The sequence below is a fragment of the Oryzias melastigma genome, linkage group LG23, assembly GCF_002922805.2.
Source record: "Oryzias melastigma strain HK-1 linkage group LG23, ASM292280v2, whole genome shotgun sequence".
Taxonomy (NCBI): domain Eukaryota; kingdom Metazoa; phylum Chordata; class Actinopteri; order Beloniformes; family Adrianichthyidae; genus Oryzias; species Oryzias melastigma.
The window spans coordinates 13177167-13201367 of record NC_050534.1 but is presented as its reverse complement, the minus strand read 5'-3'; the positions used below and the strand labels follow the sequence as shown (position 1 = coordinate 13201367).

The 24201-nt window shown below is 36.8% G+C and overlaps 1 protein-coding gene across 5 annotated transcripts in view; it reads left to right on the top strand.

Moving 5' to 3' along the window:
• The window catches only part of chchd3a (coiled-coil-helix-coiled-coil-helix domain containing 3a), an 80998-nt gene that overhangs the window by 40756 nt on the left and 16041 nt on the right, over positions 1 to 24201 (top strand). For 4 of the 5 annotated variants that reach the window (XM_036210203.1, XM_024290885.2, XM_024290867.2 and 1 more), the window contains 3 exons: positions 5680 to 5694; positions 7083 to 7166; positions 18154 to 18224. In XM_036210203.1, the coding sequence (XP_036066096.1) occupies positions 5680 to 5694; positions 7083 to 7166; positions 18154 to 18224 (170 nt within the window). The remainder of the gene's footprint in view (positions 1 to 5679; positions 5695 to 7082; positions 7167 to 18153; positions 18225 to 24201) is intronic. The other variant, XM_024290878.2, reaches the window with a different exon arrangement.

The following is a 24201-nucleotide window of genomic DNA, read 5'->3' as shown; positions in this document are numbered from 1 at the left end:
CTAAAAAGTAAAAAATAAAACTGGTTATTCCTGCCCTTAGACCCTCTTCCCCGGTAAGTAAAAGCTCCTGAAAATCCCAATTCCAGGAAAAAAGAAGAAACCTTAGGGAAGTCCACATGGAGGAGGGATCCTCTCCCAGGATGGACAGGCGATATACCAGGACTATTACAGAAAAATTTGCTTATCTAACTACGTATTTGAATTGAGTTCAGCCAGCTAGGATTGGGTATTGCAATGATGATATGACTTGGGATACATGAACAAATAGCAAAATATTTCACTGCAACAATTTTATTTAATTTAAAAGTTAAATGTAAATTAGATTATACTCCAAATCAACAACATCTACATAAGAGGTGGGCATCTAACAAAAAAGTTCTTCATTTGATTAATCAGTGATGTGAAGGAGTCCATCCGATTGATAAAATGTGTACATGCGTACTAGATTTGGTTCATTAAATTATTCAAGCTGCCATGAGATTATTTAGTAGTATACACTATACTTATCCATCAATGTATTATTTTGTGGTTAAAAAACATTTTTAATTAACTATACTTTCTGTGAATTAGTCATTTGGTCCATCAGTATGGGGTCAAATCAGGATCAGCTTAAAGTGAATGAAAAAAAAGGTTGAAAGAGGAAAGTTGAAACTACAAATAAACATTTTTTAACTGGTAACAGTTTTATTTTATTTTTTTCATTTTTTATTTTTCAAGGTTCAAATGTATATATATATATTATTTTCAATATTTTCTTCAAGTTTTCAATATTTTTTTTTTTCAAATGTTCAATTTTATTTTTTAAAATTTTGAATATTTCCTTCACGTTTTCAATATGTATTTTTAAGTATAAAACTGCTTTCAAATTTCCTTTTTTTTTTTTAAATTTTCAATCTGTTTTTTTTTGTCACTTTAAGCGGATCCTGATTTGACCCCATTCATCAACCCCTGTTCACCCAATTCACACATTTATTTATTTGTTTATTTTTTTTCTCTACTATTCTAACTGTGCACTTTTTCCACACAACTTTGTACAATATCAAGAGTTTCTCTGTAGCATCTTCTGACCGTCTCGTGAGGTAGCACCAACGGCAACATGAGTTTTTAAGAATGGAAATATATTGAGTGCAGAACACTACATCATAAATGTGACATCTGACTTGTCTAAAAATGAACAGTGGTGGTTTAAGGAACGTGTCTTTTTTAAAGTATGGCGGCGGTGCAAAAAGGCTAATGACTAGACGAGCTCCTGTCTCCTTCTTCCACCTATCCGTAACCTTCCACATACCACCTACACCTCCACCGTGCTAATTAACACTAGAGCATGGACGCACCGTGGTGCCCTTTGACCTCCCCTCCGCCAGTCAGGTCGCAGAGGACTTCAAGCTAGCGGCTTCAGTATTAGTTTGTCACAGGTTCCTGTCGCAGACGACTGTGATAGATGGGCCCTGGTGAGCAGCTCTGACCCACCGTGCTGCCGTGCTCTCTTGAAAGCTGTGAGCGAGCATTGATTATGATGCTACTCGTGACAGGGGGTGAATCAGGGCTCAGATGATGGTGGCAGCAGAGGGGACAGGAGAGACCAAGGTTATGGATGAGGTGCAGTTAGTTAATGTGATGAGATTTGATTTGTGCTCCATTGATCTTGACATCGTGCAAGATTATTTTCACCTATCATGTTTTATAAGCGTGTAGCAGCCGTACAGTGAAACAGAGTGTAACCGCATTGGTTTACTTTGAGAGTATCTGTCATTGAGTGGAAGCGCCAAGTGAATAATTTAGCATACATTTGCAGAATGTCATATATCTTACAAGCCATCATCAACTTCTTCTCATGACATTTATTGGGGCATTTTTGCTGTTTGTTTAGCTTTAAAACCTAGAAAATAAATGTTTAAAACTTTATAAATGTCCCATAAATGAAGCTTTAATACTGGTAATGACATTTATATATTTGTAGTAAAAGCATGTAAATGTAGTTTAAGTAAAGATTTTAATAAAGCTTAGACCTATGCATTTCTATTTAAGGTCTATAGATGCTGCCCTTACACTTTAAAGACTTAATTAATGTGAGTAAGTAATTTATATTGTCTGTATAATTAAGTTTAAGCAAAAATAAATGGTTAAAAAACACATTTTTTTATACAAATTGCAGATCTGAACTACTAAGTAGTATTTAGGTAGGAATTCTGTGGAAAAAAAGGCATTCGCGGGGGTTTGTGGAATGGAGATGGAAGCTGACAAAGCAGAATCCACCTGCGCTCATTTGTCTTCCATCTCGACTCCTTCCTTTCTTTCTCCTTCTCCTTCCATCATGTAAGCCCAGCTCAAACTGTGGCAGTCAGCTAATTAAAAAACATGGTTGTCCTTAATTATTCAGCGGTTGCCTAATTGATATTCACAGAGGCGTTCATGGAGCCTAAATGATTCGTTTAATCTGACCACCACAGTCTCACTTTTAACCGACTGTCACCCTCAACTATTGTGCTACTGTACTTCATAAGAGCCGGGGGGGGGGGGATGTCTGATGAAGTTTGTTCCTGATCCCAAGTAGTTCCTTGTGAAAGTAGAAGCGGAATATTATTTTTTGTTATATTTTTGGGAATGATGACTCAAAAAATGAGACAGTTTTTAGTTGAGCCAGTAATTCAGTAATCATGCATGTTGTAGTACAAGCACCTAATTTGGCATAGATGCACCTTAGGATCTCCTCATTTGGTATAGCATGCTAGCCACAAGAAGATGCTAGATTTAAATATATATATTTATATATTCTGTAGGTACCCTTCAATTTTAAAAACTGCATATTGTGCATGAACAGCCCATATTTTTGAGACTGGGGACAGTAGAGATTGAATAATTTTGTAACAATTGAGTGAATGGCCACCATCTTTACAAATGGCCGACATTTGATTGCATCGGCTATATCCCAATTCCCACCCTAATCCTTAACTATATAAAAAAACTATATAGTGCAGGACTATCTAGTCCCCTGGTTTTTAAAAGCAATTTGGACACCTTGTCATTACTTTTTATATTTTTTAAGCGCCAGATAAAACATCACAGATTTCATAAAGTGATAATCGAATCAATACGAACATTTTCCAACTTCTATTTGTGACTCAACTGTGTTGTAATGATGAAAACGTGAATGGTTTCTTTAAAAATTACATTTAAATACGTTTTTTTTTGCAAACATTTTTTGACCGTAATATATAGTGGTCTATATTCGCTAATGTAGTGCTAGTTTTTTGCAGAGACTTCTGAGAAATTCCTAGGGTACTTGATTTTGGAATTGTAGACTCTGACAGTACTACAAAATAGCGAACCTACTATATAGTGCACTCTTTAGTGCAATTATATAGTGAGTAGTGAAGGAATTTAGACATAGCCTAGCACGTTTTTCTAAAAGAGGGGATCCTAAGGCACATTCATGCCAAATTTCCTGTCTTTACCACAAAATGTATCAAAAAGTTCAGTGTTGGTAGTGACAAGAACTAATAGATTGTATAGAAACAAATACACAAAATGCATCCCTTTAACTGTAGAGTCTTTTACAAAAGAGCCATGCTTCCATTTTAAGTCCGTTCTTGACTGTTCAACCGATAAGTCACCTTCATCCTCCCCTTTTTTGTCTCTCTATTCTCTCAAGTTCTTTTTCTTGTCCCATTCTGCCCCCTCCTTTCCTCCCCCAACCCTTACCAGAGGTCTCCCACTCCACCCCGACCGCCTCTTCATTAGGGGAACAAAAGAAGTATGGGCCGTCCTGAGGTCGGTCCTATTGTTTGGCCCTTACTGTGATTAGATTATCTTTTAAAGTGTTCTGAATGGGACTGATCACCCAGAAGTAATCCCTACATAGTGTGTGCGCGTCTGGGCATGTGTGGGTCGACAAAAGGTTGGGCCAACCTGCTTGCATGGAAATTGAACGTATGCACTGGTGCATGTACACCCAGACACTCGCAAACACTCACAAAAGTGAGTAAAAATGGAAAATCCCTTGGTACACATTTCTGTCACAATCTTTTTTAATGACCCCCTTAGTTGCGCCTTCAGCTCTCATTTCTATTTCCACCCCCTGTGTGGGTGCAGCTGCACGGGCTTGCACGTGTGATGATTTGCGTGTAACAGATCAGTGTCTTCGCCATTGTTTGCACCTTAGCTTCTGTATGCATGCTTTTCTCTACAACACTAGAGTCTTTAGTTATTTCTACCAGCGTGTCATTGAGTTTGTAAAACACTTTTTACAAAACACAGCCTGTCTTGTCAAAAAAATCATCTCATTCCATCTCATCATCTATTGTCTTCTTAACCAATTTTCACTTTTTATGTACCATCACAGCTTAATCTTTCGGAAACTTTGTCAATCTTTCCTAGATGTCATGATTGTAGGGTCTTATCAGTAACTTTGAAGATGAATACTGTATTTGTATAGTAAAAGTTGCTTTGTTTTTGCATAGTTTGGCTGGGAGTGCAACTTGTCTTCAAATTCGGACGTTTCTGACACTTGGTCATCAATAGTCGCCGTTCAGCTATGTTAACGCGGAGCTGCTAGCGCTCAAAAATACATAACAGCATCAATTTTATGACTTTAACTCACTAGCTTGTGGTATCTTAAGGGGTCCAGATGACCCAACCCTTACATGGATGAGTGATCCCTCCCATGACAAAAGTGGACAGGATCTTATGTCTGCCATGGACATAAGTAAAGATAAAAAAATGTAGACATACTTAGGACAACACAATGGAGCAAGCTAAAACATTGTTTTTCTTGTTATATATTCTTTCGTCTGACTATTGCAGGACAGAAAATGTTCAAACTGGTTACAGGGAGAAAACAGTACAGCTAAAAGTGGGCGTCATTCAGCTGCAGTAGATGGTGAACTTCACCACAAAAAAAATATAAAAGGGACTGAATAATCTCATGAACCCAGATTCTTACCGATGCTTTTGTAGGACTCTTCAAAATAATAAACCTGATCTCTCAACATCATCCATGTCTTCCATGCATTGTAAAGCATCTGTAATATAAAGCCGTCACCTTACAGCACCACCTTAGTCGTGCTGTTGTTTTGCTGTGTATTGATAAAGTGCTTCGTCGTTGGTGAGTGTTTTATTGGCTGTCCTGCACCGCAGTCAAGGTGTTTGCTTGTGCTCGATATGCTTCTGTCCTGCTCGTAGTTGGTGAGCTCGAAGCATCCTCTCGACTTTGAAACTTCCCTCTCTCGTCTCTTGGAAGGGCAGCTTCTCCCTGAGACTCCTCACTGCTCCTCATCACCATGCACAGAGGAGTGCAGCAACGCCTGCAGTGTGTTGAATAGCTAAACACATTTGATTCTCTGTGTAGCATAGAACTTTTTTCTTTCACATCCCATATTTTATTTACAGCTCTAAACATTTTACAGCGCTATAGGGATAAAGCTTCAATTATTTGCCTGTGTTGCTGTTTACATATATCAGTTCCATGTATTTTAGCTTACATGCATTGCTTTTGGTTATATTTCCCACTTTCAATATGGCTGTATGCACTGGTTATGCATTTTATTGTAAAAAACAAACATTTTTAAGGCCATAAAGTGTACATTTTTGATTGAAACACCAACAGGACTTTTTAAATTCATCTGCTCCTCTTTACACTTCTTTTTTCTTTTTTTCTATTCTTTTGCTTACCTTGTTTAGGACTTCGAACAAAAGGTGAGTCAGGAGGTCTTTAGCTGCTTCTGAATGTCATGTGTTGGCTCCTCAACTCATAATTGCTTACAATGTGTTTTATTTATGAAAAGCTTTTATTTTGAAGGGATTTTTTTAAAGTGGGGATTGAAAGTTTAGGCACCCCAGGTAAAATGTTATATTATTGTGCATATACTGTAGAACGCAAGAAAAGATTGGAAAATCTTCTAAAGGCATCAGATTACAGATGAGACTTTGATTACAGATCAATGAGACGATCATTTTTGAACAATCCTTCACACTGTCAGGTCTCAGCTTTTACATACTATAAATCAGCAGGGTGCCCAAACGTATTTTGTTTTGTTATTTTGAAAGAGTAAATGATGGATATAATAACTTTTTTGACATGTTAGAAGAATGTCTCATCTGTAAACTGGTGTCTTTAGAGTGGGGTGCTCAAACTTTTTTGCTTAAAGGGCTGAATTCTAAATGGATCCTAGTCTGTGGGACAAAAACATTTATTTTGTTCATGTTATGATATAAAAGGCGACAATAAAAAATATAGTTTAATTTATTTATTTTAATTCTGTATCCATTAAGGTAACACACATTAGTAAGAATAAAAAGTAAATAACATTTGTCGTTGAAACCTTTAACAGCAATTTGGCCATTTTTTATTGAAAAACAAGAGCAAACTAAAGCAAACTTTCTTGTTGGTGAGTTTAGTATACCTTGCACCTACCTAAGAAAACAGGTTGTTGATCAGGCTGTCACATATCCTAATTCTATCTTACTGCAGTTAAAACACAGCATGTATTACTTCATTTCCATATGCATCCATAAATGATATATTTTTAAACCTTTTCTCAAGACCTTTAGATCAGGTCGTACTCCTTGAGTAAATCACGTACACACTGAGCTTCACGTTTAGGGAAGGTCACAGTGGAGGGAAGGACAGTGAAGATAGGTAGCCTGTGTAAATATATATGGCAGAGCCAATGCTTGTTTGCGCTGAGAAATGATGTTATCTTCTTAGCTTGATAGTAGTTTGGATGAAGAGGTAGCACAGAGGAGGGAGGGTAGTTTGTTCATGTATGTTTCTCCTCACACCATCAAATAAAATAAAGCCATAATTCCCCACTCCTATGTCTTTTCATTGATGTAGAGTTATTTGGAAGAAAAATATTGATGTTGTGGCTGATCAGTGAAAAGCAGGTGTAATGTGTGTGTTGGATTTTGTCTTGTTTGAAACTCTTATTAAGGGGGCCCTGCCGTGTTTGTGTGTTATGATCATTTTGTTAAAATTGGCAATGCCCCGCTGAGCACATAAGTAATGGCTTTTCGTCTCCGCTGTGTGCATGTGTGTGCGTCTCCTTTTGTATATGTGAATGGACGGGCATCTGTGTGTTTAGGCCAAGCAGCTGGAAGCCAAGGAAGCTGATCTGAAGAAGCAGGACGCCTTCTACAGAGAGCAGGTGGCGCGGCTGGAAGAACGGGTAAGAAAAGTTTTTTTTTATTTTTTTATTTTCAAGCTTAATCCTGATTTCTGCCGGCCTTCTTCTGTGTGACGTGAACTTTGTCTTTCACTGCTTCTCTAATTTCATCCAAACTACTTTTTGCTGCTTTTTTCCCCACCATTTTCATTCATTTTTTTTGCTCAAAAGTGAAGTAAAGGTTAATCTCATTCATCTCAGTGTGTGTCCTCCTTTTGCTGAAAATGACACTACCCTGATGTTACATGTCAAACCAGTTTCCTATGGATCGGGACAGGGGTCAGCTGTCATGCTTTGCACACTTTAAATGGCAGCTTCCTGCTGATCGCAGAAAGATGTCTGTAAGGCAGGGGAGCAGGGTCAAATGCCCTGTTAAAGTGTGTTAAAATGATGCCTTCATGTAACTTAAGTATCCCAGGAAGGATGCGATGCACTATTTGATGTTTTGGAAATTATGCTGCCATGCTGGGGAGGAGTTTTCTTACCTTTGGAAGGGGGCAAAATGCCAAATGGCCTCCATAGGTGAAAGTTAAATGGAAATTTCGCTGTCTTGTGAAGGCATTTCAGATGAAAATGTCAGTTTTAGTCTTGTTCTCATGCATTCTCATAGACTGTACTGGTTTTGTCTTTATCCAATTTATCCAAATGTCAGTTCTAGCTTGTAAAATGGATTGGTAATAGAAAGACTTTTTTCAAAACATTGTATGCTCTTATAAAAAATGTAAAAAGGTATAAGGACACATAAGAGGTGTGCTAAATTGATGCTATTCTGCTAAAATAGAATATTATTCTTTTTCTCTATTCGTAATCAAAATTGTCATCAGTACTATTCACTTTTTACTGTCACAACAAAATATTATGTCCAAAAATTAAATTGGTATTAGTCATGCACGATAAGTATGTTTTACAACTGATACTCGACAATTTTCTGCCTCTTGTAGTCGATATCAATACTCAACCAATATATTTTTTTAAATGTTTAAAAAATATATTTGTAAGTACAAAGTAACAGCGTGTGGCTCTTATATGTTCCAACAAATTTGCAGAACTATTTTTACCTGCAAATAAATTGAACAACAGATACTTTATTAGCCTTTTCAGTCTAGCATACATCTGTGAACGCCAATAGTCACCTGCCAAGACACTTCCCATTTTTTTTTAGAATGAGCAATGATGGCAGTTTTATATTCGTTCCACACATTTTTCTTTGCATTTCTTCACATTAAATTTTCGATCTTCACTGGTGTACAATGACATGTGAAGTCCTGTCCACCTCTGTCCATCTTTGTCATGGGAAGGATTACACCCCAATGTAAGGGTGGGGTCATCTGGACCCCACAAGATAGCACTAAGATTGAGACGTCTTCAATTCTACTTTGTAGATTTCACTGTTTTTTTTTTTCGAACGTAACTCCCACGATACACTTTATATCTAGAACAAGAAAAAATGTAATTCCAGTTGTTTTTATAATCACCTTTTAATATGTTGGTGCTGCTGACAAGGGTACCTTTATCAAGGTAAATGTCTATGAAAGAAGCAGATTGATTTCCATAAATTATTTAGGAATAATTAATTGTCTTAAATGTTATGTGTGGTTTGGGTTTCTTAATGCGTTTATTTATTTTTGTTTTTCTAATAGTTTCAAAATTAAGAAATGCATTTTTTGGAAGGGGCCAATGGGAATGCAGTAATGAATTCCAACAAACACTAGTCCTATTGACTTTAGACAGCTTCCATTGATCAGCCATGTTGGCCTTTGGTCAACATGTCGTATATCAAGGTGTCAACAAATCACCTTCTGACCACAGTGACAAACAGCAGATTGAAGGTGACGTAAGGACAGTCGGACAACATTCAAGGCTGTTGAAGACTAAATGCTAAACTCAATGTCCTGATAGGCCAAGACTGGGAACTTCTGAATATATATGCAGGTTAAAAATAAGAGAGTATCTCTGAAATAAATGTGGTTGTTAAACATGATGTTGAATGACATTAGAGATAAAACACAATAATTCAGTGGCAGCAAAAAGATTCAATTTCCTAAAAAGTCAAGAAAAACAGTATGAGATTTAAAAAAAAGAGTTTGGAAGTTTTCCACAAAACATCAGTAGATTAATTGGTTCGAAATTTGAAATAGAATTTGCAGGGGTAAAAAAAAAAGGCAACAGTCACAGAGTGACTCAGAAATTAAATGATAATTTAATAGATCGTCCTTTGTGAAAACGTTTTCACTTATCTTTTTACTTCTTGTGGTTTAATCAAGCTAAATATTTATTAAAGTGCAGAAAACAGCACGATGTGAGCTGTGGGATTGAGAATCAGTGATGGACATACTACATGCTGTCTGGCAGTTTGGGGACTAGATAAGAGGGGTAGTTTGTTTTGTACTGATGTAGTGGCAATTTTTTCTTTTGGCACACCGTCTAAAACTCTTCATACATGGTGCTCTTCCCCAGCGTAAGCCAGAATCATTTGAGGAATACTGTATTCCCATGCAGTAACTGAGCTCTGTGCATGCTCTATTTAACACAGTCGTGTCCCAAAACGGCTTCACTCAAATCTCTGTTTTTTCTGTTCAAAAGCATTATGAAATCACAATACTAGTTCACTCAAAATCATACATTATCTTAGCAAAAATATATAAAATCTGCACTTTACATTTATCTGTTGTCAAATCTAAGACATAACTATATGTTTTCCATATCATCTTTTAAATCGCTACTCCAATGAAAATTGTGTTTTTAATATGTTCTTGTGACATTTTTCTGATACTGATAAGTATTTCTTATTTCAAACCGTTTTAAATCAGTAGCAGACAAACAAAAATCAGTTGAAAAAAAAAAAAAGAGATTACTGGTGACATAGAAAATATGCTGGTCTGATCCTAAATGGGCCGGACCAGTAACATAATAGCAAACTAACTTGTTATCTGTAGCTTTGTTTGTTTGTTTGTTTGTTTCTCATTTGGAAAAAAATGCCTCAACCAACCTAGTAGCCTAATTGCTTATTATTACATTGTTTGTTATTAGTATTTCTTGATCTCTTGTTATGCTGGTCTTGCGTTTCCTTTGCTCCCCCCTAGCGGCAGAATTGATGATTTTCTTAAGCCTATCAAAGTGAACTATATCTATATATAAGATCATACATTACCCTTGGACCACTAAAAAATGAATTATTTATGAACTATTAGTTATATTTCGTGAGTTTTGCCCTACCCGGAAGTAAAACGGCTCGATTCCTGAAGTTTCGCCTGCTGCTGAGTGCAACTGCAGTTCGCTCCATGACGTCATCCTAGATTCTGTGGTAGCATGTCTGTATTTCTTCTACAAAAATAATCCACACTTCGTCAAAGATGGATGCACATATGATATATCTACCTTTAGTAGACCTGGCCATCCCTTCACTGGTTCACAACACACACGCGGCTCCTTCACCTGGACCAGGTATTGGGGGGGGAGTTTGTCTTAAAGGAGCACCGTGGAAAAAGTAACAAACACCTATTTGAGCTAGAATTTATTGAAGATAGGACACAATTGGAAGATATACGGTATTCTGCATCTAAAATGAAAGTTTTTTTGCTGGTTATTACTGGATAAGGGATAAATTGAAGATTGGTTTAGTCTGGGGGCGGAGCTGTCAGAGTAGACTCTTTCTGAAGAGAGATGTTGGCATCGATCTTACGTCAGCACGTTTCCAACCGCTTGTTTTCGTGGGTATGGGAGGGGCTGCTGCAGACATTGCAGGTTTTTAGAGGATTACTCTTAAATGCATGAACGGATCAAAATGTCGTTTTGGGGTTCTTTATACTGAGGAATGAACAGTAAAATGCATTTAAAACCTCAAAAGGTAGAATTTTTGTGGCAGATAACTCGGCATAGGAATGGGCTAGAAACTTGCTTTTTTCCCCCAACATCCTTACAATTTTTTCTCTTCCCGACCGGGCCAGATTCAACCATCTGCCTGGCCCGTGGGTCATATGTTTGACACCCATGTGTTAAACGTTAAAGGAAGTTAGATTGCAGCCATTGACAGAAACAAGAAAACAAAACCAAAAATAAATAGCCACAAAGTGGGGGCTTCATGTTGGTGGACACAGGATACGGCTTTACTCTCACCAGTTGGCATGCAGTGTCGCAATCAAAACCCAATACTTTTCTGGTGTAAATGTGCACTCTTGTTCTGCTGGCTAAATATTATTTTGTCATACCCTCCCTCTGGTCCCACATTCTCCCGCACTTCAGGATTTCCCCCACATCTTGAAAACCAGCAGAAAGAGGTGAACCAACCAGAAGAGAACAGGGAGAGAAATAGAATATAAGTCTGATATATATTACACGTCTCTTCCAATCCAACATGGTCATTCATCAGAGGGGCTTCCAGTGACAGCCCATCACCAGGATTCCCAGACAGCTCAGCCTGCTACCTCGACTGCTGCTGCTGCTTATTGGGGCCACAGCCACCAAATAGCCCCTGAAAACAATATCTATATATTTATTGCATTCTCACCCGCTACCTGCTTCACTGTAAAACAATCTCATATTTAACAATCAGCGTGCCAGTATTTTTTTTTTGGTCGTGGTCTTGTTTCAGACCTCCCTCTCTATCAAATCTGTTAGTGTTTCTACTCAATTTTTCTTTTTTTCTACAGTATTTTTCTCTCAACTCTAGTTTTTGAAGGTTTTTCTTTTTTTTTTTGGCTTTGTATATCGATGGAATTGGATTTTTCTGCTTTCCCATGGAGGACAATCAACGCAGCAATTGTCATCTCACAGCAAAGCTTCACAGCCATGTGAAAAGGAAGAAGTAACGGGGAGAAAGAGCATTAAAACAGTAATGGTTTCTATCTATATCTGATGTGTAAGCTTCACCCCTGCCAGTCATTTCCTTATCCTTCCTTTTCTCACCATCTTTCTTAGTCATTTTATCATCGACGGGAATGAAACTATTTTGAATATTTGCTCCGAAAAAGATGTGTGGCAATTTTTTTTTTTTTTAAAGGCAATATTCCTGAGGATATAGAAGTTCCTTTTCACTGTGACACTGAAGTCACCAACATAATCACTATGACCATGTTGTTATAAAGGGAGATGGAGTAATTCAAAGAACTGACATGACAGTATTCTGCAGTGTTAAATTATGTCTCCCACTCTCTGCTGTGGTAGCTGTGTAATGGGATTCAAAAAGATTTAACACAAAGTGGCTTTAAGAAAAAAAAAATGTCACAAGAATGGGATGGCACATACATTCATGGTACAGAACGCTGCTGCCATAGTACACCCACTCAGGTTTGGGCTCATATCGAACAGGAGTCTTAAAGAAAGAAATGTAGAAGTATTTTACAAATATTCTTCTTTTAAGATTTTTTTCTAAAAGTATCTGAAAGTATGTTTTAATTTCTGCAACTAATTTTTTTCTAAACTCAATTAAATATATATATTGATTTAGTGCCTCATACATAAAACATAGTCACATTATTTTTTAGCATCAAAGCAGCACAGTCAGAAAAACTTAAATTCTTATAAATAAACCAGTTATTAGAGTTAATTGTAATACTTTTTACTACAAAGTAATTATTAAAATCACAGGCAAAGAATTCCACCAAACTACAGCAAATTAAATTTCAGTTCAGGGATGAAACTGCCTTTCAAAAACATTTAAAATCCTATTTAACAAGCAATTTTGAAGCCTAAAAAAGCCACTTGATTTTACTAAGACCTAAACTTTTTATGATAAAATGTGTACACATCAATAGTTCACAAATACAGATTTTCTCAAATCACCAATCGAGTAACCTTTTTTCTAAAGTAGATTAAAAATATATATATCTTTTTTTTAGTTTACACATAGAAACAAACTCATTATTTTTGCCTTCTCATTTTTTGATTTCTGTATTTTTAAATGAAATTTTTTTAGGAAGGAAAAACTAATTAAAAAGAAGAATATTGAAACTCACTCCAATAAAAATTGTGTTTTTAGCATGTTCTTGGAGGATTTTTCTCATCATGGAAGGACAAAAGTATAATAAATAATAAGATTAAAATTGTGTTTATTTATTCAAATTTTGTTGGATTAGGAGCAGATGAAAACCAGCGGTTTGAAAAAGTTCAGGTTTGTGACTGCAAAAATGCTCCACTACATCCTCATGCACCCAAATATCTCCATTAACATCTTTATTTTCCTCGTCTGAGATGGCATCTGGTTCTAAATTGTACGACTGGATTGTACTGTTTTTACTACGCTAATGTTAACTTGGGGTTGTGAGGGACTGTAAACTAATGTAAGATTGTAAACAAAGGAATGCTGGGATTTTAACATAGGCTTACTTTTACACAAACAGTCCCATCTATAACCTAGAGGCCAATTTCTAATGAGCTCCTGCTGCTCTGCAGAAAATATGTCATAAAAAACAATACAGGCTTTTTGATTTTTGGCTCAAAACTGCATGATCATAATTAAAAGACCACTAGAAATGGTTTCACAATTAAAAAAAAATAGGGTTTGAGCTGGACTTTAAAGTATTTAACAAGGAATAAAACTAAATTTATTTCAATGAAATAAATTTGTAGTCATCCTTTTTTGTTAAAAAAGGATTAAAAGAAAAAGTTGCAGTTTAAATCGATGGGGGAAATGATTACGGGGCGATTCTACAAATTTAAGACTTATTCATCTCCTGGGTGCTGGGATTAAGCTATTAAAAGAAAAAAAGGGCAAACACTGGTTTGTGTTGGTAACATAAAGTATAAGGTGATAACACCTGCCTAAAATGACAGCGTTGGTGCTAATCAGCACACTAATATGGTGGACTAAAAAGGCCATGGGTGTCAATTATTGTAAAATTAGTTTAAATACCCGTGCACAGTAAAAAAAAATCCACAACCAGAAGCTTGGAAACACATGTGGGGACACAAATTTATATGTCTGCCACCATCAGTGGTAGACACACACTAGTAGAGAGGAGTGCTATTTCTGTGATTACTAAGTGGTCTCCAATTGTGACATCCTGCTGTTCACCCAGCTGATTTATAGACCAACCCTGACCTCATAGGAGCCCACAGAGGACTGACCTTGCCAACTCTGGGGTTGAAACACTAATTTCTTGATCATAATTGTAGCAGTGTTAAAACTCTGCATGCTTTCTTTTTTGACCTTTGATTGTTGTCTGTCCAGACTTGGTTTGGCCCTTTATAAAAGCAACAAGAGTTTAGTAGATTCTCCCGGCACAGTCAAGTATCTACAATAATATTAAACATTGTGTTCCCTATCTACGACTGTTATAGTCATATTTATTCAATTTGCTTTTCTGGGTATCTTAGCCTCGAAACGCTGGTAGGGGCCTGCCAGAGACAAATGAAGCCATTATTGCTAATGTTTTGAGATTTGACAAGACAGAAGCAACATCCCAGTTCCGGCATCAACTTAATTTAGAGAAAAATGTTCCCATTTCATATAAATAAAACAAACATGTCCTTGTGTGGATGGCTCCTCTCTCTTATCTACTGCTGAGCATAAAGGCTCAATATAGGGAATAAAAATCCCCACATTATGGTTTTGCAGAACTTATCGTGTTATATGAGTCACATTACAGCTGTGGATCAGTAAAGTTTGATTTAAGGGGGTTAAAGCAGAGAAATTAGGCATTTTTAGTATGAGAGAAATCTGAGTCTTTAGATGAGCTTACACATAAACAAAACTTCATTTTATTAATTTATCTTGTATAACTTCTGATTGTTTCAGTTTCTAGCCTATCACAAGACTGATCCTCAATAGACAGTGCAGTGTATTACAGATGATAATGCAAACATAAACACAACTGGAAATTGGAAAACGGTCAAAACTCTGGAGTGTTTACATGAAGCTCTTTTAGGAGAAAATGGTAAATAAAAAATGTAGTCTGAATTTACAGCTTATTACCACGTTAAATTTATTCTCTGGTCATCAACACTTGTTAGAAGTTGATGTGTTCATTATTTGTTAAACTGTAGTTCTAATCCTGCCCTAAAGGAGCTTTCTACAAAAAAATAAACACATATACTGACTGGCTACATGATTTGTCCAAAATGGAGTATTTTCTTTTGTCATCCAGCGGTGATGGGACATGGCTTCAAGTCACTGGAGCTTGTTTCTGCTCAGACTCCATTGATTTCTTTAGCAAAATAAATGTTATGTTTCATGTCAGGAAAAAAATACTACAAACTATTTGTTGGAATGAAAAGCCTTTCTAGAAAAAAACAATCTAAAGAAATCACTAGACTTCTGGGAAAGTTTATTTTGGACTGAAGCGACAAAGCTGGAGAGGTTTGCCCACAGTACACTAAACATCATGTTTTTTAGTCAAACAGACCAGATAGACACAGATGTTTTATATCAGCTACCAAGCATGGTAGAATGAGTGTTATAAACAAGCTAAAAATCATGTTTTTTAACCAAATAGACGGATTGGTACAGAAACTTCATATCATCAAGTATGGTAGGATGACTGTAATACATTGATCTAAACATTGGGTTTTTGGTCACACAGTCCAGTTAGATATATAAACTTTATATCAACCATCACAATGGGTCGTAGATATGTAATAAATAAACGGAGCATAATGTTTTTAGTCAAACAGACCAGATAGACACAGAAACTCTACATCAACCGTCAAATATGGTGGTATGAATATGATAAATTATCTAAACATTCTGTATTTTAGTCCAAACTGACAAGACACAGAAACTATATAACCACCATCAAGTATGATAAAGTAAATATCGTGTTTTTAAGTTAAACTGACCAGATAGACACAGAAATGTCATATCAAGTATGTTAGCATGAATGTGACTTCTTATGAAAGAAAGGTGAAAACGACAAGTTTTTCCTCAACTTAAATCCCATTGAAGGGTTTCAAGGCAATTGTGTTGAAATATTTGACTGTAAACCTTACTGAACAAATGAAAATAGCGAATTCTAAAACATTGAAACAAATTGGAAAAAAAAACATTGACTGCTTTTAAAGAAACACATCCACTAAAGACATGCTTTGAGTTCATTCTAAAAAAATAAAAGTCTTATTTCTGCTGTCTTGTAAAATCCTGGATACAATGGTTCTTTGAGGTAGTCTAGATCTATAACATTTCACCAGTACAAGTGTCTGGTAAAATGGAGAGAACTCAAATTAGTGTCTGACCCTCTGTCATTGTCATGTCCAATCCTCTTTTACCTGTACCATATTGATCTTTGTTCTGAAAGCAGTCCCAATTATCAATCTTTACTGAATTATGATGGATGTTTTTATCGCTGGAAAGAGAAGTTTGAATATTAGGCACTAAAAAAGAGCTGTAATATTTTTAGTGTATTTGTGATAAAAGCCTGAAGACGTTCTTACCTGGTTTTCACACAATGGGATTTTAATCATCTTCAGCTACTTATATTTTTTAAATGTGTCCGTGTGAAAATAAACAAGAGCTTTTCGAGACTTCGTAAGATTTATTCAATGTTCATGTTTTCTATCTTTATTTAGATGATAAATTGGTTTTCCTTTGTGTTTTAGGACACTACGTTTTACGACTGCTTCGTCTGAGTAAATATTGATGTATAATTTTAAATACAAAGTTATTTTATTGAATAGTTATTTTGCAATAAAAAAAATAAATTGTGACTTTTATTGGAATTAATTTTTTTTTTAATTGTGAAATCTTCTCTTTATCTTTTGAGTCATTTCCTTTTATGAGCTCAAAATTGTCAATTTACCAAGTGCTGGAAGCCAACTGCATTATGTGGTTTATAACCAAATTTGAAGTTTAAATTTAAAACTAGGTGTTTAAACTACTTTTTCTTGCTTTTTTCAATGCATAAAAGTGTAAATGCATAGGTTCATATTTTCCTAATGTGAATTTCCAACTACACTGCAAAAGAATCATGCACAGCTCATGGTCACTGGTAACAGCAGGTACATACTGGTAAATTAGGAGTTTTGTATTCCAGATCAGCCCATCCTTCACCACATATATCTTTACATCTATCCCTTCCTCACTTGTGAACAAAATACTTGAAAACTTTAAAGTCATTTGTCTCAAATATCAACCTGAATGGGGAATTGAATTCCATATTTTTCCTGGTAGAACCATGCCTAAGCTGCTCATAGAGGGCAGATTAAGCATGATTGTTATGAGATGAACACATTTAAGACACAAAATAGTATAGTTCTTTCACATGGTTTAATATATATATGTGTTTTAGTGTGAACCAGTGCTATGCCTGTGGAAGTATATTCTCGTTAAATATCCTTATTTATTAGAAGGCCAAGTACTGTTAATAAACATGCGACTTTAATAATCTTTCAAGTGTGGAAGACTTTCCAAATTGATATTTTAGACATTAATGTTGATAGACATTGGATCCTGTTTCACACCAGTCTCAATCAAGCTGTCCATCGCAGTGTACAACAGTGATTATAAATGTGCATAACAGCCACTTGGGGCTGACAAGTAGTACTTTTGCTTGGGTTGAATAAATGGTCCTGGTGCAAGGTTATATGGCCGTGTTTGAGGAGGTAATTTAGGTTGAGTGGTCCTGCTGTGGGTTCATTTGCCACAGGTCACCAGGGGATGCAGGCCGCTGGTCTGTACATTGTTGATGAGTGACCCTGTGGCCTTACAGGATTGCTCTGTGTTATTACAGCAGTCTTTTGTGGGAGGATAAGCACAAATACCCATAACTCACACTTGCACTGAAAAGAACACAACTAGTAGAGCAATTCTAATTTTACAAACCTCACTTGCAGAGATATTGTTCAGGCGAAGCTCATTCTACCCTCAAGAAGTGTACTCTAACGCTTATCTCTTCTAGATTTTAATGAGGTTTGGGATAAAACAGAGTTGCATATTACACTATCAAGATGATATCCTTGCTGTTAAGAAGTATGTTGATACTGAACCCAAGTGGCTTTTTGGTATTAGCCCTACAGTTTGGATTTGTCTCACTGACAGTTTTTCCTCTTTCTCTTACAGAGTGCTCAGTTCTATAAGGTCACCACTGAGAACTATCATAAAGCTGCAGACCAAGTGAATGCTAAATGCAGGTGAGTTCTAAATTGCTCATTTTTGTGGTTAGTTTAGCTAAAATATGGAATTTGGATAAGAAAATGTGCTGAGAATTCTTCCCAATATGTTTTTTCTAAAGAAAAGAAGTTAGAATTGGCTCACATAATCAACATATGTCTGATGATTTAGAAAACTGTTGAGGACTATTAAGAGTTCAAACTTCTGTTTTTGTTTGTTTTCACTGTCATTATTTCAATGCAAAAACGAGATCTATAAAATTTGATAGAAATCTTCACCATAAGTACAAGATTCTTCAAATATAATAAAGTAAACTTTTTATCTGGTATGCAAACACAATATATGATTAGATTCAAATCATTTTTCTTAATATTACATCTTTAAAACTTGTGCATTACAAACAAAAATTGTACCCCCTCTGAGGATAAAACGTCCTAATGGGACCAGTGATTAGATTATACTATCAAATAAAGCCAGTCACATTCCAGCATACATCATTCAATCAGAACCACATTAACATGCCCCATTAGCCATTGTTGATGATGTGGTTCACTGATAAGCCTGACTGCATGTCAGTAATAGTTATGAGGGTGTGTGCTCTTTTAGTATTTTACTTATTTATCCAGCATCCATCTCTTAAATCTAACTTGGATGTAATTATTTATACTTTTTGTTGTTATCGTATATTATTATTTGTTAATAAGTTGTATCAAGTGTTGGTTGTGCTCCTTCCTGATAATGGAGTAAACTGCAGCCACACCCTGCAATGAAAAAAAAAAAACATACTGCGGGGTAGTATTAAACATCCGAGATGTTATGGCTATAACTCATATCCGACACTTGGATGTAACCTAAGAAGATGTAGGATCTCTTTCCGTTCGTTTTCCATCTGTTGTCTTAATAAGAAACCATTAGGCTCCATAGTAATGTAGGGAAAGTGGATGAGGAGCCTGCAGGAGGTGGGGCAAGATTGAGCCCTAGCTCTGAGCTCACCTCTAGGGAGGCTTTGCTGATTGTGTTAGCTTGTCATTAGCCAGCGCTAACACGGGGATCATTGTCTCCCTCAGAAATGCTGGAAACTGATTAGCCAACCCCACCAGGGGTTTAGCGCTAGACTGGTAGAAGCCAGAGCTTAGACTTCCTAAATTACATTTAAGAAAGAAAAAAAAAAATAGAAGCCGGAATAACATTAGAGCAAAATGACAACGCTAACTTCGAGTAGGCGTTGAGGTAATGTGCAGGCAGTCATGTGACAGGGGTCTTTGCGCGGAACACAGCTATTGGTGGATTTGATTATTAGAAGTGCATTAGAGCTGTGACTAGATTAGAATGGTGGGCAGGCACAAGAAGATTTTTGTGTGTGTGTTTGTGTGTGTGTTAATGAAATGGCGGCAGGGTCTGGTGTTACAAGACAAGAGCAGGGATGCATTTAGGAGATCAGAGCGAAGGGTTAATTGGATTTAATGGGTTGTGTTTGGCCCGTCCTTGTTTATGTGCAGGAGTTCATGCATAATGGTGTATGTTTGTATGCTTTTGTGTGATGAAGAGCGTCTCTGTCCACAATGCTGTTCTGACAGAAGCTCAACACAGACAAGATGCTATCTGTAGCCTCTGTCAAGTAATAATAAGTCATATTTTTGTCTCGCGGAAGCTTTCGATTGGCTCCAAGCTGAAATTACTCCTTTGGGACAAAAAGAGACCCCTTATTGTTAGTTAATAAAATTAACATTTCATAAATTACTTTAGAAGTGAACAATATGGAACTTTATTGGAATATCCACCCACTCTGACCATCTTTTGAACTGTTTTAAAACCGTTCCCAGGGGTCTTTTAATTATGATAATTCCATTTTTATCCCAAAAAATGTTTTTTCTGTAGAGCAGCAGTAATTCATTAGAAATTTACTATTGAATTGTGGCCGGCAGCAACGCCGTCCACCAATCATATTTTCTACGTTCACAAATAAGCTCCTTTTCAAACTGCATTTTTCCATCTTCTCCTGATTCCCAACTATTTGAATAAAGAAATACTCTAAAATGCAATCTTGAAGTTAACATTTTTTTCTATATCTTCTCTATCATCAGAAAAATGTTAAAACACTAAAAACACAATATTCATCAAAGTGGGTCTTAAATCTCTCTCTTTGGATTTTGTCAGTGGCAGAACAAAAATAGTGTGATTGCTTCACAAAGTTGTTGGACATTTTTTACACATTCTCATTCCCAACTTTGCGTTACTTTTTGATGTTTTATATGTCCCCAACGTGTTGTTTTTTGACGTGCTGGCTGTTCCTGTTAAATCAAGGGTCCCCAACCCTCGGGACGTGGTAACCAAGTTCGGGTACCAGTACTAGGGTAATGTACTAGTTTCGGTCCGCGTCCCAAGGGTTGGGGACCCCTGATTAGCGTATACATTTTTTTTTTTGTATGTGGCCCGGTATCAAGCGGTCCTTGGACTGGTACTGGTTCGTGGCCCCTGATAAACCCTTCTGCTATCCTAGGTATGTTGACATTGGTAGTGGGGTCATCTGGATCCCTCTAGATCCAGGGAGGGAAAAAATGTCATGTAAGGGTGGGGATCCCACAAGATAGCATAGCCAGAACGTCAATAATCATTGAGTTGGGTACACCCAAAACGTCAAAAAGTGACGCAAAGGGAGTCCGAACCATGCGTTCAGATATGACAATTTGGGAGTGAGAATGTCTTGACATTTTAGGACAAAGGATGTTGATTATCCCTATTTCTGCCAGTTTTCAAGTGTTGAGAGAAAGTTGATGTTCACATATATTTTCCATGCGATCGTTCTTCAGGACTTCAGCAAGGTAACTAAGCAGGAACTAATAACTATTTCTGGAAGCCAAACAAAAACAGAGAAAGGTTGCAGAAGGAGTATACGTTGCCGTTCAATGCAGCGGTCCACAGTGGTCATGTTCCTTCGCCATACCGAAAGAAATAAATTAAAGTGTGATAGGTAAGCACTGAGGGGTTGGAAGTATTTGTGGATTCAGTGTGAGGTTGTGCATCCGTGCTTTTGTTTGTGTGCAGGACAGTTGTTCTCTGCTTTCCTGCTGCACTATTCCCGCCAGAGTTTTCTGAAAATGATGGAGCTCTCCCAACCGGAACGCTACTGCATCACCGTGACCTCATTACTTCCACTCACAGGCACACTTTTGCAGAGACACCCGACTATATGTGGAACAATCCACAGTCACTACACTTACAGTTATAACTTTGTATTGGGAGGAATTAAAGAAGAATTTCAGGGTATTTCTAGATCACACCTATTTCATGATTATTTTAACACTACAGGCTTTTATTCACTTTTCCCATGACAGACTGTTGATCACTGCTCCTGGTTGCCTGTAGAAACAGGACTATATCTCTCTGTCTGGTCTGATTTATTTGCTGCCACTCGTTGTTTATCGAATTCTGATGCATTATCGCACTCTCCAGCTCTGGATGTGTGACCTTTACTTTGCTTCATGTATGTAACAGCGCATACAGAAGAAGATAAATACTGTACAGACAAATGGGACTTGAGTTTGAAATGTAGGCTGAAAAATCGCGGAAGAAATGTTAGATGTGCGATTACGAAGGGAAGAAACCCGGGCATTGTCCTACGCCCCCTTTCATGGCTAACCTTTGGCAGGGCTTTGAATATCTTTGCTGCAGCTGGTCGCTCATGGTTAGACCATTGTCCCTGTAGGATTGAGAATAGGTGTCTGACAGAATAGAGGACAGCATAGGTGGGTCTGACTAGGCAATGTCAAACTAAAGAATATGTGACCACATTCCAAATCTATCCGTCTACCTTAAAAGTCTCTTAAAAGTCAATTTTTGATCAGAAAGATTGATTTTTTATTTGTTTGTGTTTATTACAGTGTATATTTTTTAATTTAAAGCCATTTCCTTCATACACACTTCACCAAAGAAGATAACATCGCATTTTATTCTGTCACTTCCCTGCCAGACTTTTCCTCCTTAAGGCCGCATTCTCCTTATTTGTTGTTTTCTTAAGCTTTTTTGAATAAATGTCTTTTTTTTAATTAAATCCAGTTGACAATAACAACAGCTGCAGTCTTTAAACTTTCTGTCCACCTACACATGTGCACACGCACAGACAAACAGATGCAGACAAAGGTGGAATGAGGAGGAGTGGAGCAAAACTTTTTTTGAATGTTAATGACTTGTTTTGCTTTACACCACAGCTTTGCTCTGCTGCTTTGGTCAGGGGGCCTTGCAGTCTGTTTTTCGATGATACTGTATGTGGGAGACAGTTCAGTTGAGGCCTTTTTGTTTCTATTGCAGATACAGACGCATTATTTTAAAGAAATGAGCATTTGTTGGCTTTGTGGTTTGCACTTGTGAAAAGTTCCTGAAAGCGTCAATCATTTAATGCCATCATCAAACAAAATGTCATTTTGTTGTTAATCATAACTATTATAATAGTTGTAGACATGAATTGTAAAGCAACACAAGGCCTTGTAGCAATGTACATTTATTTTTTTCCTTTTTTCTTTACACGATTAATATAGTTTAGAAGATCTGTAAACATTTTGGAAAAATACAGTGGGGCAAAAAAAAAATATCTATCCAGCCACCAATTGTGCAAGTTTTCTCAGTTAAAAAGATGACAGGCTTGTAATTGTCATTATTGATAAACTATGAGAAACAAAATGAGAAAAAAATCAAGAAAATCAGTCAGATTTTTAAAGAATGTATTTGTAAATTATGGTACAAAATTAATATCTGATCACTAACAGAAGTTACATTCAATACTTTGTTGTATAACTTTATTGGCAATGACAGCGGTCAAACATTTACTGTAAATCTTCACAAGGCTTTCTCAAACTGTTGCTGGTATTTTGGTCCATTCCAACTCAGCATTCTTTCTCCTCCAAACAGTAGAGTTCTTACCAAAAAGTTCTATTTTGGTTTCATCTGACCATAGAACATTCTCCCAATCTTCTTCTGGATCATCCAAATGCTCTCTAGCAAACTTTAGATGGGCCTGCACATGTACTTACTGGCTTTCGGTGGGGGACACCTCCCTCACTGCAGGATTTGTAGTGTTACTTATGGTAGCCTTTGTTACTTTGGTCCCAGCTCTCTGCATGTCATTCACTAGGTCCCAGTGGTCTTCTATCTCTTCCATTTCCATTGCAGATTCAGTTTTCCCAACCTGGTGCAGGTCAACAATTTTGTTTTTGGTGTGCTTAGACAGCTCTTTGGTTTTGGCCATAGTGGAGTTTGGAGTGTTTGAGATTGAGGACAGGTGTCTATTATATAGAAAACAAGTTCAAACAGGTGCTATTAATACAGGTAACGAGTGGAGGACAGAGCATGCTCTTACAAAAAACTGACAGGTCTGTGAGAACCAGAAATCTTGCTAAATCCAAAAGTTTACTTTTCCTGATTACTCTGAAACATGCATCAATTTGTTCCTTACCCCGAGGTGACCAAAACATAAAATGGTTGCTATGGAGATAAAACCAACAGAGAAGCAGCCATTTTGAAAAAAAAATGTTGTTTTGTCCACATCAATTTGTCACAGTCAAGAGTGTGTAACGGCTGCTTATAAATTGAATTTGGGTCAAAGGTCTGAGGCGAGGGCGCGTAGAGGTGGGCGGCGAGGGCGGTTAACCCTTTTGGGTCATACAACGTAAGTCGCGGCTTTATTAATCAAACATGTTCCCAAGCCTTCAACCGCAGTGTAAGTTTTAAAAGTAAGACCCCTTATAACAAATGGTAGACTGACCAAAGTGTACCTTTAGATGAAAGTGTATTTTGGCCAAAATTGTATTCTAAAAACTATATTCTTGTGTTTTTTCTGGGTATAAAACATTTTTAGGTTTTTTTTTCTCTATAAGTCTGTTAGGAATGTATTGATGATGTCCAGCGTTGATTTGCTAGTATAAAAATTCCAGAGTATTGGTTTTGAGGGGATTTTGTGTGAAATGGTGGGTTGGAAGGTGTGACAGATCGACAGGCATTTTG